This window comes from Gopherus flavomarginatus, chromosome 1, assembly GCF_025201925.1.
Source record: "Gopherus flavomarginatus isolate rGopFla2 chromosome 1, rGopFla2.mat.asm, whole genome shotgun sequence".
NCBI lineage: Eukaryota > Metazoa > Chordata > Testudines > Testudinidae > Gopherus > Gopherus flavomarginatus.
In genome coordinates, this window is record NC_066617.1 from 230,312,277 (window position 1) to 230,331,510 (window position 19,234).

The 19,234-nt window shown below is 42.7% G+C and overlaps 2 protein-coding genes across 18 annotated transcripts in view; one reads left to right on the plus strand and one right to left on the minus strand.

Moving 5' to 3' along the window:
- The window catches only part of REPS2 (RALBP1 associated Eps domain containing 2), a 155,165-nt gene that overhangs the window by 20,930 nt on the left and 115,001 nt on the right, over positions 1-19,234 (minus strand). For 11 of the 16 annotated variants that reach the window (XM_050963797.1, XM_050963787.1, XM_050963751.1 and 8 more), the window contains 2 exons: positions 9,325-9,386; positions 7,790-7,870 (listed from right to left, as the gene is read on the minus strand). In XM_050963797.1, the coding sequence (XP_050819754.1) occupies positions 7,790-7,870; positions 9,325-9,386 (143 nt within the window). The remainder of the gene's footprint in view (positions 1-7,789; positions 7,871-9,324; positions 9,387-19,234) is intronic. The other 5 variants (XM_050963807.1, XM_050963816.1, XM_050963742.1 and 2 more) reach the window with 2 other exon arrangements.
- The window catches only part of LOC127056671 (uncharacterized), a 50,966-nt gene continuing 36,428 nt past the window's right edge, over positions 4,697-19,234 (plus strand). For both annotated transcript variants that reach the window (XR_007775868.1, XM_050964820.1), the window contains exons 1-2: positions 4,697-5,583; positions 14,604-14,686. Coding sequence is in view for 1 of the 2 variants with exons in the window: in XM_050964820.1 (XP_050820777.1) it covers positions 5,125-5,583; positions 14,604-14,686 (542 nt within the window). In the remaining variant the exon portion in view is untranslated. The remainder of the gene's footprint in view (positions 5,584-14,603; positions 14,687-19,234) is intronic.

Consider the following 19,234-nt stretch of genomic DNA (forward strand, 5'->3'; position numbering starts at 1 on the left):
TGCTTTAATACTCCACTTTCACAGAACCATATTAATATAAGCTGAAAGGGGGCATGTGCGCTCTGTTAGAGACACAGGCATATGATTCTTATTTAAACAATTTTTGCAGCAAAATACAAAATTAATTTTTTTTATGATTTAAGAGATTTGTCTCCTTATGGAAACCACTTCAGAAAAGGTTTCATTGCATCTGTCCCTGAACCCCAAAATAACTTATTAAAGGTGCTGGTCGCTATCATTTGAAACCCTTTTTATTTTTCTGCTCTGGCTATTCTAGATTTAAGATATAATTTTCCCCTGACAGAGGAGGATAATCCGCTTGTCTTGTATTCAAAGTGACACATGGCAGAATATTTCATACTACAGACGATTTATAGTTTTATTATAGTCACAGTCTCCTTTAGCATCTAACACATTGATTATACACCATATGTTAATCCACAGCACATAGGGTGGACTGTATCAATCCTTTATAAAACAATTCCTTTTTTCTAATACAGTGTTTGTATATGCAGGCTAAAGAAGAGTTTACCATGACTTAATAATGTAAGAAAAGATTCGCTCTACTTGTACCACTCCGTATGCAAGTACTAGGTTGCCATAACCTCAATACATTATTTCCTTTTGATTTCTAAAACAAAAAATTTACTTATCTAGAGCTCTAGATGTCCTGCCAGCACTTACAATCACATGCACAAATGTCATCAAGATTAAATATAAACAAGCACACCGATTATCCTAATGTTTAAACAAAAACACAGCCACAATAGAATAACAGAAACAAATCAACATATTCTGTCTCATTCACTCAATGCCTTTACTTTCTATGAATGCCTGTGCATACAGATGGGTAATACTAGATCCCCTAAAGGTCAGCAGACTTGGACTATTTGGAACCAAACGGGTGGGAGAAGAGAATTCCACATTCAACGGACCCTCACAGAGATTATCCTGTTGACAGCTCTGCTTTTAATTCTGGTAGTAGTAAAATAGAATGCACTTTCTTGATTTTCTTATTTATCACACATGAAGGGGCCTGGTTCCAAAGATCATTAAATTCAGCAGAATGACTCTTGTCGATTTCAATGGTAATTGGATAGTTGATTAATAATTACAGATCCTAATTAAAGGAAGCAATGAAGTCTGTGAATAGGGTTAGATAGCAGATATCACAGATAACATTTTAAAAAGGAACAGTGTGAAAACTTTAAGGAATTATCCAGTACCAGATTACATTTTTAGATCTAAACGTTCTAACAGTTGTAAAAATAATAATGTCTCAGTTTTCAAATGTAACTCATTTCAAATGAAATAATTGAAAATCGTTATTTTCTTTACTGACTCCTCCTGACAAGCCTTGTGTTCAGGATCCATTTTTGCACTACAACAGCTGATGTTATCACAGCTACTGCGAAAAGATCTGCACTGATTTAGGGTTTGTGATGTCATGAGCAGTTCCAACAGATGCATGGTATCCTGATCTCAGCAGTAAAATTAGAAAAATATTTTTTCAACTATTTTGCTTTTAAAAATTACAGATACAAGATTGTGAACTCTCTTTGTCTATGCCAGGGGTGGGCAAACTACAGCCCAGGGGCCACATCCAGCCTTCCAGACATTTTAACCTGGCCCTTGAGCTGCAGCCGCGAAGTGGGGCTGGGGGCTTGCACCGCTCTGCGTGGCTGCCAGAAGCAGCAGCATGTCCCCTACTTCTGGCTCTTATGCATAGGGGTAAGTGCCACCCAGAGCCTGCACCCCAACCCCTTCCCATGCCCCAACACCCGCCCCCTCCCACCCTCTGAACCCCTTGGTCCCAGCCCGGAGCACCCTCCTGCATCCTCAACCCCTTATCCCCAGCCCCGCCCCAGAGCCTGCACCCCCAGCCAGAGCCCTCACCAAACCTGTACCCCAAACCCCAATTTTGTGAGCATTCATGGCCCGCTATGCAATTTTCATACCCAGATGTGGCCCTCAGGCCAAAAAGTTTGCCCATCCCTGGTCTATGTTGTACAGTCCCTCCCTGCTGAAATGGGGCCCCAATCTGATTGCAACCTTCAGGTTCTGATTCAATACCTACTGAAAGTAATAGAAAGACTCTCACTGACTTCCAGCAACTTGGATCAGGCCCTTAGATGCTACTGGAAAACAACAATAATTTATACTTTCACAGCCAGACTGCATAAACCTTACTTACACTGGCGAGAACGTAATGATATAATAATCAAATTGACCTCATTGAGTAAGTGCTTAGCAAGATGAAGAAAGGCTACCAAACATTTATAAGGGTTGCACAATCTAACCTTCAGTCTACAGATTGCCGTATTAGAAACTCAAGATTTTAATCTTTTAAGGCTCTGCAGCTCACCAGTACTCTGGTGTTAATGACTTCTTCACTATTCCATTTATTTTAAAGAATTTGCCAGAAGCTGGGAATGGGCGATGGGATGGATCACTTGATGATTACCTGTTCCATTCATTCCCTCTGGGGCACCTGGCATTGGTCACTGTCAGAAGACAGGATAGTGGGTTAGATGGACCTTTGGTCTGATTCAATATGGCTGTTCTTATCTTCTTATTTACTTGTGTGAGTGTATATTTTTTAATCAATGTGTGCCGAAATCACCAGTACAAACGTGAAAATAGTAATCAAGTTTCCAAAAATAAATTACAGAAGAATCAGCATCAATTTACAAAACCAACCATTTTGTAAACCAGACTATGGGAGAGGAGGCTAGGAATAATTGGTTTTTCAGCCAAAATATACAGTCCTTCATTTTCCACATCTCCCCTCATGTAGTACATGCAGGACTTGAGATGTATAGTGATTTATGCAGTGGAAAATACCAGTACAGTGCAATTCAAGTTAGGAGTGCTAATTAAAGTGTGATATATGCTGTATTTATTTCGCTGACTCTGGATAAAACCCTGAACACCTATTTTCTGTTCAGTGTACCTCAATAATTCCTACTAACATTAATGTGCTAATAAATCCCCCACACTATCCAGCTGTTGAAGCCGGTTCCTGTAGACCCAAAAGCCAACTGTAATAAGGTATTATTTTGTTTTACGTAAAAGAATAAGGGCCCTATCTAATCTTTGGGTGCATGTGCTCAGTTCAGTTCAAACGGAACCTCATTCATGTGTGTTCAAAGTCAATTCCAGTTGTAACTATATATTGTTACAAATTGTTATTTTGCTTAGTTGATTATTAATTTCACCTCTACTGTCCAGCATTATTAGCATGGATCCCTGCTGCCACTAAATAACATGTATTTTGTTTGTATAAACTGGCCAGCTTGTCTCCCTAACCTTCTGTTGTTAATAACTGTTTGTATTACTGTAGTGCCTAAGAGCCCCAGTTCTGGACCTGGACATCACTGTACTTGGAACTGTACAAACACAGAGCAAAGAGACAAGGCCCAGGCCCAAAGAGCTTAGAGCATTACATACTGGACAATCTAGTTAGACTGATTCCATCCCTCCTTAATTACTGATCCTTCGAGTTATCAGCTGTAGACACAAGGAGGAAAATTTGAAAAATACGTTTATTCCTATATCTAAGAAAATACTGCAGGAGGAGTACGTGCAAAAACATACGCCCACAGAGAGAGGTACTGGCAGCTCCCTGGTCCTTCCCCAAGCATTGCTCTCCCTGCCCCATCCTGCCCCACTCACTCCTCCACCCCCAGAGCATGCCTCTCTTTCTGTGAGGGAGGGCAGGCTCAGTGGTTTGAGCATCAGCCTGCTAAACCCAGGGTTGTGAGCTCAATCCTTGAGAGGGCCACTTAGGGATCTGGGGCAAAATCAGTACTTGGCCCTGCTAGTGAAGGCAGGGGGCTGGACTTGATGACCCTTTGGGGTCCCTTTCAGTTCTAGGAGATTGGTATATCTCCAGTAATTTTATTTTTATTTTTTATTTTAACCACCACTGGATATTATACAAGATAGCAGTGGAACTACATACATCCAATATTAGAAGGGAACACACTAGATCTGTAGATGGAAAATACTTCAAAATAATTTATTAGCCAAAAAAGAAGACTAGCCTTTATGTAAATCTAATTCTATTAAAAAGTCTTTCCAGCAAACTTTCACAGTGACTTGGATTGTCTTTAAAAATTACAGAAACACAATATCAGTGAATGAAGGTAATGCAGCTGATGTAATATATCTGGATTTTAGTAAAGCATTTGATACTGTGTCTCTCAAAATCTTACAGGAAAAATTAAGTCAAATTGTCTTACAGAGGAAAACAGAGATGTGGATTGTAAACTGGATTAAGAGACCATAAACAATAGTTTAGATACCTCTCTACACTACAGTATCTAAGCACTGATGAAAGGCAAATTTATTTATTGCAGTTACCACAGGAACACTGAGACTGATTTCAGAGCATTAGGAAAAATGTTGGTGAAAATTATATGGAAACAGCGGTCCATTGTGTGAACTGGTACAGATGAGGATTGGACTCAGTGCAGACTGACAACAGATAAGATCACAGAGGACATGGGTTACAGTAGTTCCTCAGGGAAAGTCAAGGAGTAGTAAATGCCTGGTTAATCAACCACAACCTCAAGTTCTATAGATAGATGACAAGGATGCACGCACACCCACAAATTTATCTACAGGGCTACGAGTGATATAGTTCTGGGGAACAAACCCAGCTGCCATTTCCCTCATTATTAGCTCACCCGAAGACAACATTCCCAACTCCTTTAGGCCCAAGAGAGGGGCTGAGGAACAAGGTCAGTTTAAAGCAATGCAGTGCTCTAACGACAGCTCTGGCAAACACTTCCAGAGCTCTGCCCCCATGGCTCTGTGCCCAGCCACACCCTTCCCTAGTTGAAGTGATGATAACAGAACCCTCCTTCCCCTCCCAGGCAGCGACAGTGGTATGATGATCCTTTCTACACCAAAGAAGCAGCAAGATGGGTCCCTCTGCCTCCTAAGAGGCAGGAGTGGCAGCAATCCCCCACACCCCACCACCACTAATGTTTACCCCAATAACCAGGGTCTGTTTTGGTTGGTGGGCAAGGCCTACTGCATTATTCTTCTGCTACATGCAGAGTCCTCTGCTGGGTCGGCCTTGTTGGGGGCACCCAGAGCCGCAAGCCATTTTGATGCATGGGACAGTGCACATCACTCAAAGCTGTCGTTTCAAGCTGTCTGCAGATTCAGAAAAACATCTCTGCATCAGTTACAGTTGGGGGGCATAGCCCATACAGCTTCAAAATTTTCTTCACAACTATGAAATCTAGCAACTTTCCTTTAAAAAAAAGAAAAAAAGAACTGAGATTCAGATGTAATCACAAAACTCTAGGAGCAGAGGTCCTTTGCATACACCTCTGGTGCCTATGTAGGGTGGTCAACTTTCTAATCTGTGAAAACGGGACATTGAGTGCCAGAACTTCCCCTGCCTCCTGCTCCGCCTCTTCCCTCGAGGCCCTCCCCGCCACTCCTCTTTCCACCCCACTGTCACTTGCTGCTTTCTCCATCACCCTCCCCCTGCCAGCTGAGCAGGGTTCTAGGGGTGGAAGTGTGCCTGGGCAAGACGCTGGAGAGAGAGAGAGATGGACGCTGAGGGTGAGTAACTGGGACAAGATGGAGGAGAGAGAGCCAGGCTCCGGAGGTGTGGGAGGTGACTGGGGCAGGCTGGAGGAGGGAGAGGCATGCTCTGGGGATGGAGGAGTGAGTGGGGCAGGACAGGGCAGGGAGAGCAATACTCGGGGCAAGACCAGGGAGCCGCCAGCACCTCTCTCTGTGGGAACTGTTGCTGAGTGCTCCTCCAAGCTCCAGCAGCAGCAGCTGCTCTTCCCGCCTCCCAGTGGCAGAGGCGGTTACTACAAGTAACTGGACTTTTAGTGTCCGGACAGCACTGCTGACTGGACACTGCCGGGTTCCCTTCTCGACCAGACTTTCTGGTCGAAAACCAGGCAGCTGGCAACCCTATGCCTTAATCCAGCCATGATGGGTTTTATTTAATAGGAAACAGGGTACTTTGCCTGGAAAGCAGGACCAGGGTTGAGGATACCTGTGCTATATCCGGCCAAAGCTATTAAGTATGCTAAAACTGCCCAATGGCCCAATCCTGCTTATCCACCATTTAGCTAAGATGAACTATAAATCAATAAATAATGTGGTGGGTTGGATTTCTGACACAACTAGAAGTGTTTAGTGCTATGAATTACTGTGTTGTTTCAGTAATATAGTGAGGTTGGCTGCCTAGGAAGTACTGGCAGGAAGATGGAAGTCTAACAAAAAAGCTGAAACAATTTCTGAAAACTACGAAAGTACAGGACCAAAGTTAAAGCTCCATTTCTACATTGTTATTGATTACTCTCACACAGGAGCTTCTGCCCAATTAAAATATAATGACTGAACTTCTATCCTACCATAACTTGCTGATAGACAACAGTACCTGGAGTCCAGTGAATCCCTTAATTTCACTCTATGAGTATGTCTCAACTGCACAGTTAAACTGGGCTCTTACTAGGCTTTAGCCCACACTCCCCTACCATCTACACAGGAAAACTTCTGGAGAGGTCTGGAGAGTCTTTAAGCCCAGACTAGTTTACACAGTTGTGGGGTGGATTAGAACCTGAGCTCCACTTTTGCTTGGGTTGGAACCCTCCCAAACTTTGCAGTGAGAATGCCAGCAAATTCACTCAAGTACTGATAGTCCTCAAACCCTTCCCACAATTCCCCCTAAAGGTCAAAGTTCTCCCACAACTGACTGGGAAAGAATCCTAGAAAGTCTCAACACAAAGGACTATGTGGGCTATGCCCCCAGACACACACAGGAGAATGCAGAAAGAGCGAAGATGCAGTAACACGGGTGGGGCTTTCCTGTGGGGACTCTCATCCTGGACTAGGCTAAAGTGGGTGCCAATCACCCAATTAACTTTACAGGGAACACACACTCTAAACACCTAACCAATCCTAGCTGCCTCCCAGTCATCCATGGAAAACTCCAGTGTTCAGAATAAATTGTTTCCTTCTTCCTACACTCCATCAATTGATTTACAAAACACCACCAAAATAATTACACCATAAGCATGCACAAGTGGTGCAGGGCAGCCTTAAAATACTTGGGACACATTTAATTCCCAAGCTACAACTGTACATTACAACTACATTCAGGGTGCTTAGCTATATATGGAGATTGAAATGTTAAGGCAATGAAAAGAATTTCCAATAACACTGTAGAAAATTAGTTGAAACAGAAATTTAAGAAGAGCAAGATAAGTCCTAAAACAGGTAAAAGCTGAGTATGCCACGCCAGTTTCAATGTTTTACTTCAGTTTTTCCTGATCCTCCCTTTATTTTGAAAACAGATTGGCTTCGCTTGAATTTATTCATGCTCTTTAAGTCAAGGGCCCCCTTTGGCTAATGTAATCCATATGTTTATTATAGCTGTGCTTGCTATAATTAAGGATCAGATAAGTTGAATTAGGAACCCCATCCTCTATATACAATCTTGAGCATTTAAAGGCACATTTTGATGACTAGGCACAGAAGATGTGAGCAAGGATGCAGCTGACATGGTCTAAAATATTATTACAATTATTTTTCAGATTGAAGTCAAAATAACAGTATTCTGAGAAGGCAGAAATATCTTTTTTTAAAAACCCTGCTGTAACGACATCCAATTCCCGATAATTTTTAAAAGTAAAGTGTCATATGTTTCTCCAACACTACATATTTTGCAAGGAACAGCATATTGTAATGGGAGAGAAGAAAGCATTAGGAACTTTACAAGGGAATTATAGTTTACAATTTCAGAGCATACCTGTTCCTTTAGTCTGAACTCTACATAGCTGGATTTGGCCTGGGCAACAGACTCTGTATTTGTGACATGGTGAGGACCCTGCTGGATATGGAAATACATATGAGTCTCTCCTATTGCATGGTCAGAGAGAATAAAACCTATCACATGCCAAGAAAATAAGCCATTAGCACAAGTATTGCCTGTAGCACTGGTTTGATCCTCAAGAAAAGGGTTTTGTTTTGCTCATTTGTTTATTTTCCAGACAGCAGTGACTGTAAGACTTTTGAATGTGTAAGCGTACATTGGAGATGGAGATGCAGTGAAAGGGTACAGCTGATGATGGCAGTGATAGAAGGGAGGCAGGAAGCAATAATTCAGAGTAGAAGGGGGTGCAAGGAATAGACACTTCTTACAGGAGGTTAGGCAAAGCAAAGCTTTGATGGATGCACTAAGGTGCGCAGCTAAGGTAGTAGTTGGATCAAAGAAGGCTTAAGGCAGCAATCTATATAATCCTCCAAATGAAGAATTTAGCAAACTACAAAGATAATTTAGGGGAGAAGGGGATGGAGAGAGAATTGTTGTTTGTGACCCAGCAAATGGCAACCTTCCCTTTAGAGAACACATGCCCCAGCCTACCATTAGGGGGCACTATTCTGCTGGAGATTCTGACTTTTATTTGAGACTTAAAACTGAAGTCCTGACTGCTGATGGTTGACTCAAAGGTGCCAATGCACTTTTTACGGAGAGTTGGAATGTTAGCTCCAAAGTGGTCAGGGACTCAGTTCTACATCTCATCTGAAAGATTAACATAAAAAATAAATTGCCATGTAAGGCCAACTGGAGCCAACGGTAGAATTGAGTAAAACAGCTAGACCGACATTTTTATAGAAGAGGACTAAGAGAGGTAGCAAACAAGGAGGTGAAGATGCAATCACTATGATAGTCTTGCTGAGCTAAATGGCCTTTGTGTATCCATCATTCCTTATGAATACATCGTACATTCCTCAGGACCACTACTCATGATTAGATCCATTTGCTTTACACAATGGTTGCGTGACACTGATGAACCAAAAGCCAGCACGCCACTCAATAATGTAGCTAACGTGGGATTTATTTCCTTTTAGCATGACTTTTCACACTGATATGTAACATATCATAATGCGATATGCATTTGCTTCCTGCATTGCTGCCTTGACAGCATTTACAGCTTGAGAAGCAAGAAATAGGCTGGGAATCAAACCTGTGCCTTCCAGATAGCAAACACTACCATCAGGCTTGTAAATTACAAGATTTTCTACTGGACATACCCAGCTCCACAACAATGAGCTGGAAGGAGTCAAAATTATGACATCATGCCATACAGGATAGACAGACCAAACAAATATAACGTTATCCATACACAAAAAGCCTGACATTGTAAAGCAATCTATAGATGAGTATTAGCTTTATAATGAGAATGGTTAGATATCCAAGCCTGCATGTATTTATTACCACAGTATAAAAACAACCACCACCACTGTACACCAATTATCCACATACTGAAATTCTGTACATACCTGTGATACAAAAGGCCTAGGGGGCAGGGCAGGTGGTGGTGGTAACCAACCTGACTTCACAGCTGAAATGAGACAAACAAATAAAATTAACTAATACAACTAAAAACTAGACCAGTGGTTTGCAAACTTTTTGAGCTGAACTCCCTCTTTGAGTTACAATTTTTGGATGCACCCCCCCAACCCAGGCAAAAATAGATACATGCAAAAGTATGCTTGATAGTCTACTTATAAACCTAACAGAGACCTTGATGCCAACTTCTAATTAAATTACCTACATCTGTAAGTTTCAAATACACAGACACTTACCAATTGAACAGCCAAGGCTTCCTCAGCAGCGGGCCACTTCTACCTTGCAGCCAGGCTGCACCACTAGGGCAGGGCCAATATCTGTCCCTCTACCCCTCCCCCCACAGGTTTTCAGGGTGGGGGAAGGCATGTGTTACTGTGTCTGGAGGCGGAACAAGGGCTGGGTGCAGAGACTGATAGGCACAGAAATTGGTATGGCAGCAGCAGATGTTTACACTGACCCATAGGCTGGGTGCCCGCTGAGGTAAGTCAGGAGGGAGCCCTGGGAGAGCTGGCCTGGGCCTCGCCACACGGTGCTGGTATGAGACACTTGGCATCGCCACTCACCCCCCACCCTGAACATTTCTCCATCCCCTCAGGGAGGCGTGCCCCACAGTTTGAAAACCTTGGAACTAGACTATTTTCTCTGCTGACTGTCAGTGAACAGGTGGTTTTCAACATTTTTAATGATGAAAATCAGACTAGGTCTTTACTGAAAACAAATCTGAGCAAACACTGTTTGAAACCTCTTCCTGCTACAGCATACCCTTTGAAAAAGACCAGAGATTTAAATGCTATAAAAAGCTTACTGTTCAAATAAAAGATAAAGATATATTCAGTCAGCTACAAAGATATATACAGTCAGCTGTCTGCAGCTAAAACAACTTGACTATAGTTAAAGTACAGAGCATGGGTGAAACTCTACTTATTTTTAAGACACTGTTCTTTGTCATTAACATTATTGCCTTTTTTAAAAAAAACTAATGCAGTGTACTAATGTACACATTAGGGTTTGCTCAAGATAAAATACACTGACAAGTCACAAAGCCCAGTCAGAGAAGAAAATATCTCCCATGGAATTAGAATGGATGCTTAAACGAAGCATACAGAGATCAGTTTTAGCTTTGATTTGTTTAGGGTTTTTTATGAGGGAAAAAATATTTTAACAGTCAATTTTGGGCCCCTTGGGTAACGTAACAAAGCAATATCATGTGATCTTTCATTCTGAGCCAGTGAACTGAGTTGGTAACTACCATGTGGGCCATATATTATAATTCTCAATCTGGCTCTCGTTAAATCCATAAAACCCATCCAAGGGCAGAATTGCAGGGAAGATGAGGCTTTGTAAAGGCAGCTGTGATGAGGAGGACTAGATTAACTCATAGATATCAAGTGAATTTGATGGGAGTCTTGACTAATTTTTCCTTCTAGAGGCCCCTATGCTGCGTAGCCTTCCCAATACTTGCCTTTGAAAAAATACAAGTCAGCTTATCTCAGATTTGTGTTTATTTGTAAAGCCTAAAATGTAGTGCTAAAACAACAATAAAACAGCCCTTTTACTATAATAATGCTAAACAAGTGGTTATATATACACATTTATGTGTAGTTTTACCCATATTCTGAAAGACCACATAGACCATTACAAGTTTTGTTTCAGCATAACCATTTAACTTATTAAAATGCACTCTATCTAAAATTGTCCATACATTTTCCCTAATGCAAACCTGTTCATTTCCTTAAAAAAAAAGAAAAAGATCTAAAGCACTAAGGCCCAGATTTTTAAAGTTATTTAGGCGTTGTTGCACTCAGTGTCGCAACAATGGGATCTACACTCCTAAGTGCCTAAATCCCTTCTGAAAATGAGATGCAAGTTCCTAAATCAGTTAGGTATTGCAACGCTGAGTGCAGCAATGCCTAAATCACTTTAAAATCTGGACCCAAGTACACAGAGACGTTAGTGTAAAAATGCATGGGTAAAACATCGAATACAGTTGTACTGGCTAACTACAGCTCCAAAGAGGGGTGTGACACACAAGATGGAAAAAACAAAGAAGTGCCAAACAGGGATGTGGAACTACTGAATCCTAATTTAGGCTACCTAGGGAAGTTGCTTATATACCGAAGGTATAAAAGACTAACCATATTCACAAAGTATCCAAACGGGCAAAGATTAAGTTACCAGAACCTTTCACCCCATGTTCAGTTAGATTTTTTAAAAGCTGCTACACAGCTGTGATGTTTTCATCTGTCATCATTCACCTCATCCACGCACCTAGTCTCTGGGCTGTAGCAGAGGGGTGAGAAACCTTCCCTTCCTGACCCCAGATTCCTGATTATTACTGTTTATTGAGTGCTGATAGTGTGCCTGGCAAGTACAGACTAATAGTCCCTACTCCAAGTGGAATCTAGTTCAGACACAAAAGCTCCCCAGGCCAGTCACATACTTTCTATGTACAAGATGACTGTATATGCTCAAAGTGATGAACTTACTTGGGAAAATCTTGCAGGAGTCATGCTTAGGAATTAAACTGAAAAATCTGAATATATTTTACATTGCCTGATGTAGGAGAATGATAAGAATATCATCATCTATGGCTTTCCACAGATATTTTGCAAAGGAAAGGAAGTGTTATTATCTCCATTTTACAGATGGAAAACACAGACTGAGCTGAGGTGACTTGCCCAAGGTCACCCAGCAGATCAGTGGCAGAGCCAGCTAAAGTACACAGGCTATCTGATTCCCAGTGCCGTGCCCTATCCACTGGATCATACTGTGCACTGAATGATGAGAGATCAGATCGCTCACACCACAAAAGAAAGAAAGGAGCAATTTCTGAAGCCTAGGGAAACTCTTAGTTCGACTAACATCATGATATGCACCATTCAATAACAAGGTAGTAAAATCACCATAGGTCAGTCCTTTCAGTTGCGATTATTTCTTACAATTATGCTGTGGGAGCCAGAAATTAAAGCTATGGAGGACATTACAGTATGAGGGGCAGGACTGGCGAGGTAATTCAAAATCATGGGACTAGACAGCGATGGAGTACAGTACTCATAGTCAACGGTTGTTGGTACTGCATACTGTGTTCGGTTGTTCCTTTAACTTTCTGACTAATTTGGCCCACTTCTTGTGCCTACTAATTTTCTGTTTAACTCTGACATGCCCTCATAGCCATTTGTACAAAAAAGGCTCCTCACCTCCTCTTCATGCCAGAGCTGGCTTTCATAGGCACCGACTCGTGAGTGCTTTGGGGCCGGAGCACCCATAGAAAAAAAAATAGCTCCAGGGCTTAGCACCCGCCAGCCGTCAGCTACCCCAACTCCCCCAAGCGTCTCCCACCTGCCGGCAGCCCTGACAATCAACTCCTGCTCCTCCCTCCCAGCACCTCCCACCCACCGCAATCTGCTGTTCTGCAGCATGCAGGAGACGCTGGGAGGAGAGGGAGGAGTGGGGATGGAGTGCGCTTGGGGGAGAGGACACAGCTGAGCAGGAAAAGGCGGGGCAGAGGTGGGACCTTAGGGGAAAAGGTGGAGTAGGGGTAGGGCCTGAGCAGAGGTTGAGCATCCCCAGGGAAATGGAGGACGGCAGCATCTGTGCTGTCTTTAACCTCAACATTGCTCCAAAGAATACAGCATCTAGTGTACATTCTGTATCTCCAACACTCATCACTTTATCCCAGTGATACACTTGATCCCCAGAGAAATGATGAGATTCTATACAGAGGAAATGAGTTTGCCCAACAGTGAAAGCATGTTCTGAAGTTGCTCCCAAGCTCAGAACTTGTACTTGGCACCCACACAACACTGCCAGAATGGTCCACACAACCTTCCTTATTAAAATTACTTTACGCTGAAGTGGTCAGGTACAGCACAGAGCTTCTTATTTCAGCTTCTAAAATATGACATATTTGAAAGTTTAGTATTTTAAGCTAGTGAGATACTTAACCACGCAAATTTGACCCAGTTTCCTCTTCTTTTAAATCCTACAAATTCTAACTTAAGCTATTAATGAAATATTCATAAAATCCCTGCTATTTCAGAACATCTATGGCCTGTTGTTAGAAGGAAATCATGCTTATGTTAGCACAGTTGCCAGAGAAGATTTGGAGTCAGCTGACTATTAAGAAGTAATAACTTTTTATAATAATTATGCCCTGTTTTTTCCCAAAGGGGAATGAAAAGAGTATTAACGACAGGTGATATTGACTTGGACCTTTTCAAGTATCATTCCCCTAAAAAAGGGAGCATTCTATAAAACAAATACATTTTTGCACATTTCAGCAGCTGTCCCGTAATTGTAGATGACTCCGGAAGGACAGTCTTTCTTGGAAATCGGTCTACATAGGGTTTGTCGGTGTTGTGGTCTGTCTGTTAAAGATGGTATTGTTGTGTGTACTTTAGAAGTATAAACTAGCAGAGCAAACAGTTCTTTCCATGGTGAACACAAATATCAGGCTTCTTTCATAGAAAACGGTGTCAAGTAACTGGAAAAGAGGTTACTTACCGTAACTGGATGTTCTTTGAGATATGTGATCCCGAGCTGTATTCCACTGGGGTTACCTATGCGCATCGTATCCCCAGAGAAGAATTTGAAAGTAGCATCCATTGGTCCATGCATGCACCTTGTGCTTCCCTCTGAGGCGACAAAGGGTGAGGCGAATTGATCATGTCCCCAGTTTCTTTGCCATGGTGAATCTGAGAGATCCAAAGCAGAGGGGAAGGAGGGCAAGAAGTGGAATACAGATAGGGACCACACATCTCAAAGACCCTCCAGTTACAGGTAAGTAACCTCCTCTTCTTCTTTGAGTGACAGTCCCTATTATATTCCATTGTGCATGACAGACAAGCAGGACCTAAGTTGGAGGAGGGTGCAAGAATGGGGATGGAAGGGTCATGTGGAGAACCGCTGTGCCAAAGGAGGCATGCACTGCTGAGTCCCGTACCAAGGCATAGTGTGTTGCAGATGTATAGAGAGAACTCCATGTGGCTGCTCTATTTTATGTCTATGAGAGGCACATGCCATGGTCATTGCTTCAGCTCTAGTGGAGTGAAGCCATACCCTTGTGGTGGAACAGATTCAACAGCTGGTAGCAGAGTTTAATGCAGCCAGAAATCCATTTGGAGATTCTCTGGGTGGATATGGCCTGTCCTGATTCTCTCTGCTACCACAACAGTCTAGGAGACTTCCTGATTGTTTTTGTTCTCTGCAGGTAAAAGGCCCAACCTCATCGGACACTGAGGGACTAGAGTCTACATTCTTCTGCAGACGCATGCAGTTTCTGGAAGAAAACAGGTAAGTGAATGGATTGATTAATATAAAACTGGGAGATCAACTTTGGTAAACATTTTGGGTGTAGATGTAACAAGACATTCTCCTTGTGGAATACTGTAAATGGCGGGTCCACCATCATAGCTCTGAGTTCCCCAACCCTTCTCACTGAAGTGATAGCAACAAAAAAGGCAACCTTCATGGAGAGGAGGGACATGGATCAAGACACCATTGGTTCAAAAGGGAGGTTGTTAATAAGGCATTCAGCTCTTGGGTGAGAAAACTGTCATGAGAGTGATCCACGAAGGGAGATGGGGCAAAGGGTCTTGAAGCATTACAAACTTGATCATATCTCCAGGGTGGATGATATTCAGCACTCATTTGTCCCTTGTGATTGCACTCTGAGTGTGAAAAAAAGTGCTAGATAACCCCTGAAAGGAGTCGAAGGGTCATGAAGTGTTAGGCTCAGTGGTTGGAAGCTCTCGAGCTCACATCAAGAGCTCGCATCAGAAATACCTCTTGGTTTGGGTTGGGTTGGAGACTGAAGCCTGCGGGGAGGGAGGGAGCAGGGAAATGAGACCTTTGGATCTTTTGTTGCTTGCATGGAGGTTCATAGGGCCTATGTTGGTAAAACTGTGAAGACCTGTACCTCTCTGTGGATGACGGGCAGTGGGACTTTCATTTCAAGGGAGAAGTGTAGATGTCCAATGAGTGAAGAGTAGCCCTAGAGTCTTTTAGTGTATGCAAAGACTCATCTATCTTCTGGTTGAAGAGATGGGATTCACTAAAAGGGAGGTCCTATATTGTGTTCTGGACCTCCCTAGAAAAACCAGAAGCATGAAGCCAAGACTCTACACATCACAATGACTGTAGCCATGGTCCTGGAGGAAGGAGCAGCCACATCCACTGTGGATTGCAGGGCAGCTCTGGCTATGAGCTGCCCTTCCTTGCCAACTGTCTGAAAGCGGGCACAGTCTTAGCAAATTCCTCTAATTTAGCATAATTCAAGCAGTCATACTGAGCCAACAATGCTTAATAATTGGCTGTCCTGAATTGTAAACTGGAAGAAAAGACTACTTTTCTCCCCAGTAGATCCAGATGCTTCCTTTCCTTGTATGCAGGTGTGGCTGGAGGGCGTTTGTTGTTTAGCCATTTCTGCAGCAGCCTGAAATACCAGTGAGTTTGGGAGCTGGGTGAGAGAAGAGGAATTCTGATCCTTTGGCCAGGACACAGTAGCGTCTCTCTGCTCCTTTAAGGGTGGCGGTACATGTGGCAGGAGTGTGCCATATGTGTCCTGGCTGGCTCCAATATGACTTCGTTGATTGTAGTGCTATTCTGGTCAGTCTTGAAGTACGGAGAACGTCCAGAAGCTTATGCTGATAGTCTTGGATCTCTTCCAGAGGAATGTGGAGTTCCCCCCACAACGCCCTGTAAAAGATCTTGAAATTGTCTGAAGTTATCCAGTGGGGAAAGGGGTGATGTAGTCACAGCTTCATCCGGCGATGAGGATAGAAATCTACTTGGCTCCAGCAGAACTGACAGAATTGGAGTATAAAATTCTTCCTCTGCTATCGGACCCATGGGCATGCCTGATGGATCCCTCAGGGGAGGTGGGGGGGGGGACAGGTGGCAATTCTTGCAGACTGGGTGGGCTGCAAAGGAGAATACTGTGCTCAGGGATCCCAATATGGCCAATAAGCAGAATCAACAGGGGGTTGCAAGAGTCCCCATAGCATGGGGCACCAGTGGCTCTGGAGAAGGTGAGGAGATAGTTGCTCCCATGATGTCAGTCTATGTGATGGTGCATAGGAGTGGTACGGTATAGACAGTTCTTCCCCTAGTTCCAATTCATCAGAAGAGGAAAAGGTGGACTCTGGTTCCAATGGTGGTACCATTGGTGCTGATAGGGTGGTGCATAACACATATGAGGAGGCTGTACCCTAGGCATATCCTGTGGCAGGGACATGAGTTCTCTGGAAATGGAAGGACTGAATGGAGGAAGAGACTCTGGACCCAGTAAGGTGAAGACATCTCCCTAGTGTAAGGGTCACTCTCTCTTTTCCGATTGCCAGTAGCAGTGCTGAAGTCTTTCCTGGTGCAGGAGGGTTTCACATTGTGTGAGGTGCTAGAGATGGCAATACGACAGTTTGCTGCCCGGAACCACTGTATCCCATTGTTTGTGGGTCTTTGTCTCATGCCTGTGACACTTAGAACATGCTATGTCCCCTTGTACTAAGCCGGTGGAGGGAATGTCCAGTTTCTTGGACTTGGAGGAATAAGCTTGGAACTCCTTCCTAATCTCCTGACTAGGCTCTGCCATTGGGCCTTTGGGGGTGGTTCCACCAGCACCAGAGTCAGACATAGCAGCAGGAGGCACACTCTTTGCTGAATCAAGCTAATATACCTGGGGGGTTCCCCAGCCTGGGTCTGAATGTTGTCTCATGGCCACCTCCATGAGATGCCTGCAGAGACAAAGTGCTTAGACTTCTTGGGTACAGCTAGGGAAGGACTGGCAAATACTGCACCTAGCCATGGTCTGAACTTCTCCCAGGAAGTAGAGGCAGAGTTGGTGTTTGATAGTGACGGAGAAGGATTGCAGGCAAGAAGCACAAAGTTTGAAGCTTGGAGTTCTGCAGGGGGCAGGGACAGGGAAAATCCTCCAAATCTGCTCTAGTCTAACTTTTAAAACTAGTAACTACTAAAACTAGGAAAGAAATAAACCTAGTAAAACTACAGCTAAATCCGATAAAACTATTTGTAATTGTAATAATTAAAACTGCGTCAGAGACAATTACACTGAAGGTTCCGACCCAGACCATGTAGCGGGGAGAAGTAACTGGAGACACGGTTGGTCTGCCCCATCCTTTTTTCACCTCGGACAGAAGCATGCGGCAAGTAAGGGCGCATACGTGGACCAATGGACACTACTTTCAAATTTTCCAACTCCAGGCACATGGTGCGCATGCATAACCCACAGTGGAATGCAATAGGGATCATCACTCGAAGAAGCAGTAATCCTTCCCTCGGGCTGCTCAATCACTCCTTAAGAGTGCAGCAGCCCCCAAGACTGCTGCACTCTCCTCTCCCCATTCCACAGGTGGTGGTGAGGTAGAAATGGCCACTGGATCCCGGCTCTCTTACTTGACTTATCTGGTGTAAGAGAATTGGCAAGGAGTCCAGAGGAGGAGGTGGCTACCACTGTAGCCTCATCTAACCCAGGAAAATTGGAGCCGTTAGTTCTCCACCAATCATAGCAACAGCAAAAGCTGTAGTGTAGATGAGGCTGGTTTTATCAGATTCTGGGAGACTAGAGGAAAATAGAGATCATGCCCCATGTTTAATTTTAGGCATTATAAAGATTCTTGTCTCTACCAATATCTCATGTAAGAATGATATCCCAAAGCTTCACATGGCAAAGCTAACAGATATAGACAAAGCAGCATGGCACTAACCATTGTATTTTCAAACTCGCAAAAAAACTAACTGTGAAGCTTTCAGTAAACTAAGCAGGAGATGCTTGCTAAAACCCAACTTAATTATTTTTAAAATGTTGAGGTAAAGGCCTATGTCACTTTGGCACATCATTCTAAACAACTATAACTATGAAAAAAATATCACTTCTCTTGATGGACCCCACGGCTCAAAGCATTTTGTAGTACTGCACAAGGTCAGTCACAGAGTACTCCTTCATTTCCAGATACATGGGGATATAGCAAGACATGAGGAAATAACTAATTTAAAATAAATCATTTAAAAGCTTTCATTAATAACAGTTCCCTTTTTCAAATTTAAATAAAATTACTTAAGACAAAAATCTTAAGAAAAATGGGAGTAAGGGAAAAAGGTGAATATAATCATTATCCCAAATTATTTCTACAATAAAATCTGCTTTAATTTTATTTGTACTGTGCCAAGGAATCAAGGCAGCATAAACTTTTACATTCACAAGGATGGAACTGGGCAAGAAGATATCCTAGATATCATTTATATTGAAATGCCTAAGTGTGTGTGTGGGGAGGTGTCTTCTTTTTTAAATCATTGTGATATTTAAAATCAGAATAGAGGTTGCACTACTGTAGACAACAAATGTTGATAAATGCAAAGTAATGCTCACCGGAAAACATAATCCCAGCCATACAAAATGATTGGTATTAAATTAGCTGTTACCGCTCAAGAAAGAGATCTTGGAGTCATTGTGGATAGTTCTCTGAAAAACATCTGCTCATAAAAGCTAACAGAATGTTAAGAACTATTAAGAAAGGAATAGATAATAAGACAGAAAATGTCATAATGCCATTATATAAATTCATGGCATGCCCACACCTTTAATACTGCGTGCAGTTCATCACCCTTTCTCAAAACAGATATATTGGAATTGGAAAAGGCACAGAGAAGGGTGACAAAAATTATTAGGAATATGGAACAGCTTCCATATGAGAGATTAAAAAAGACTGGGACTGGTGCGGAGAAAGTGAATAAAGAAGTGTTATTTACTCCTTCATGTAACACAACAACCAGGAGTCACCCAATTAAATTAATAGGCAGCAGTTTTAAAACAAATAATAGGAAGTA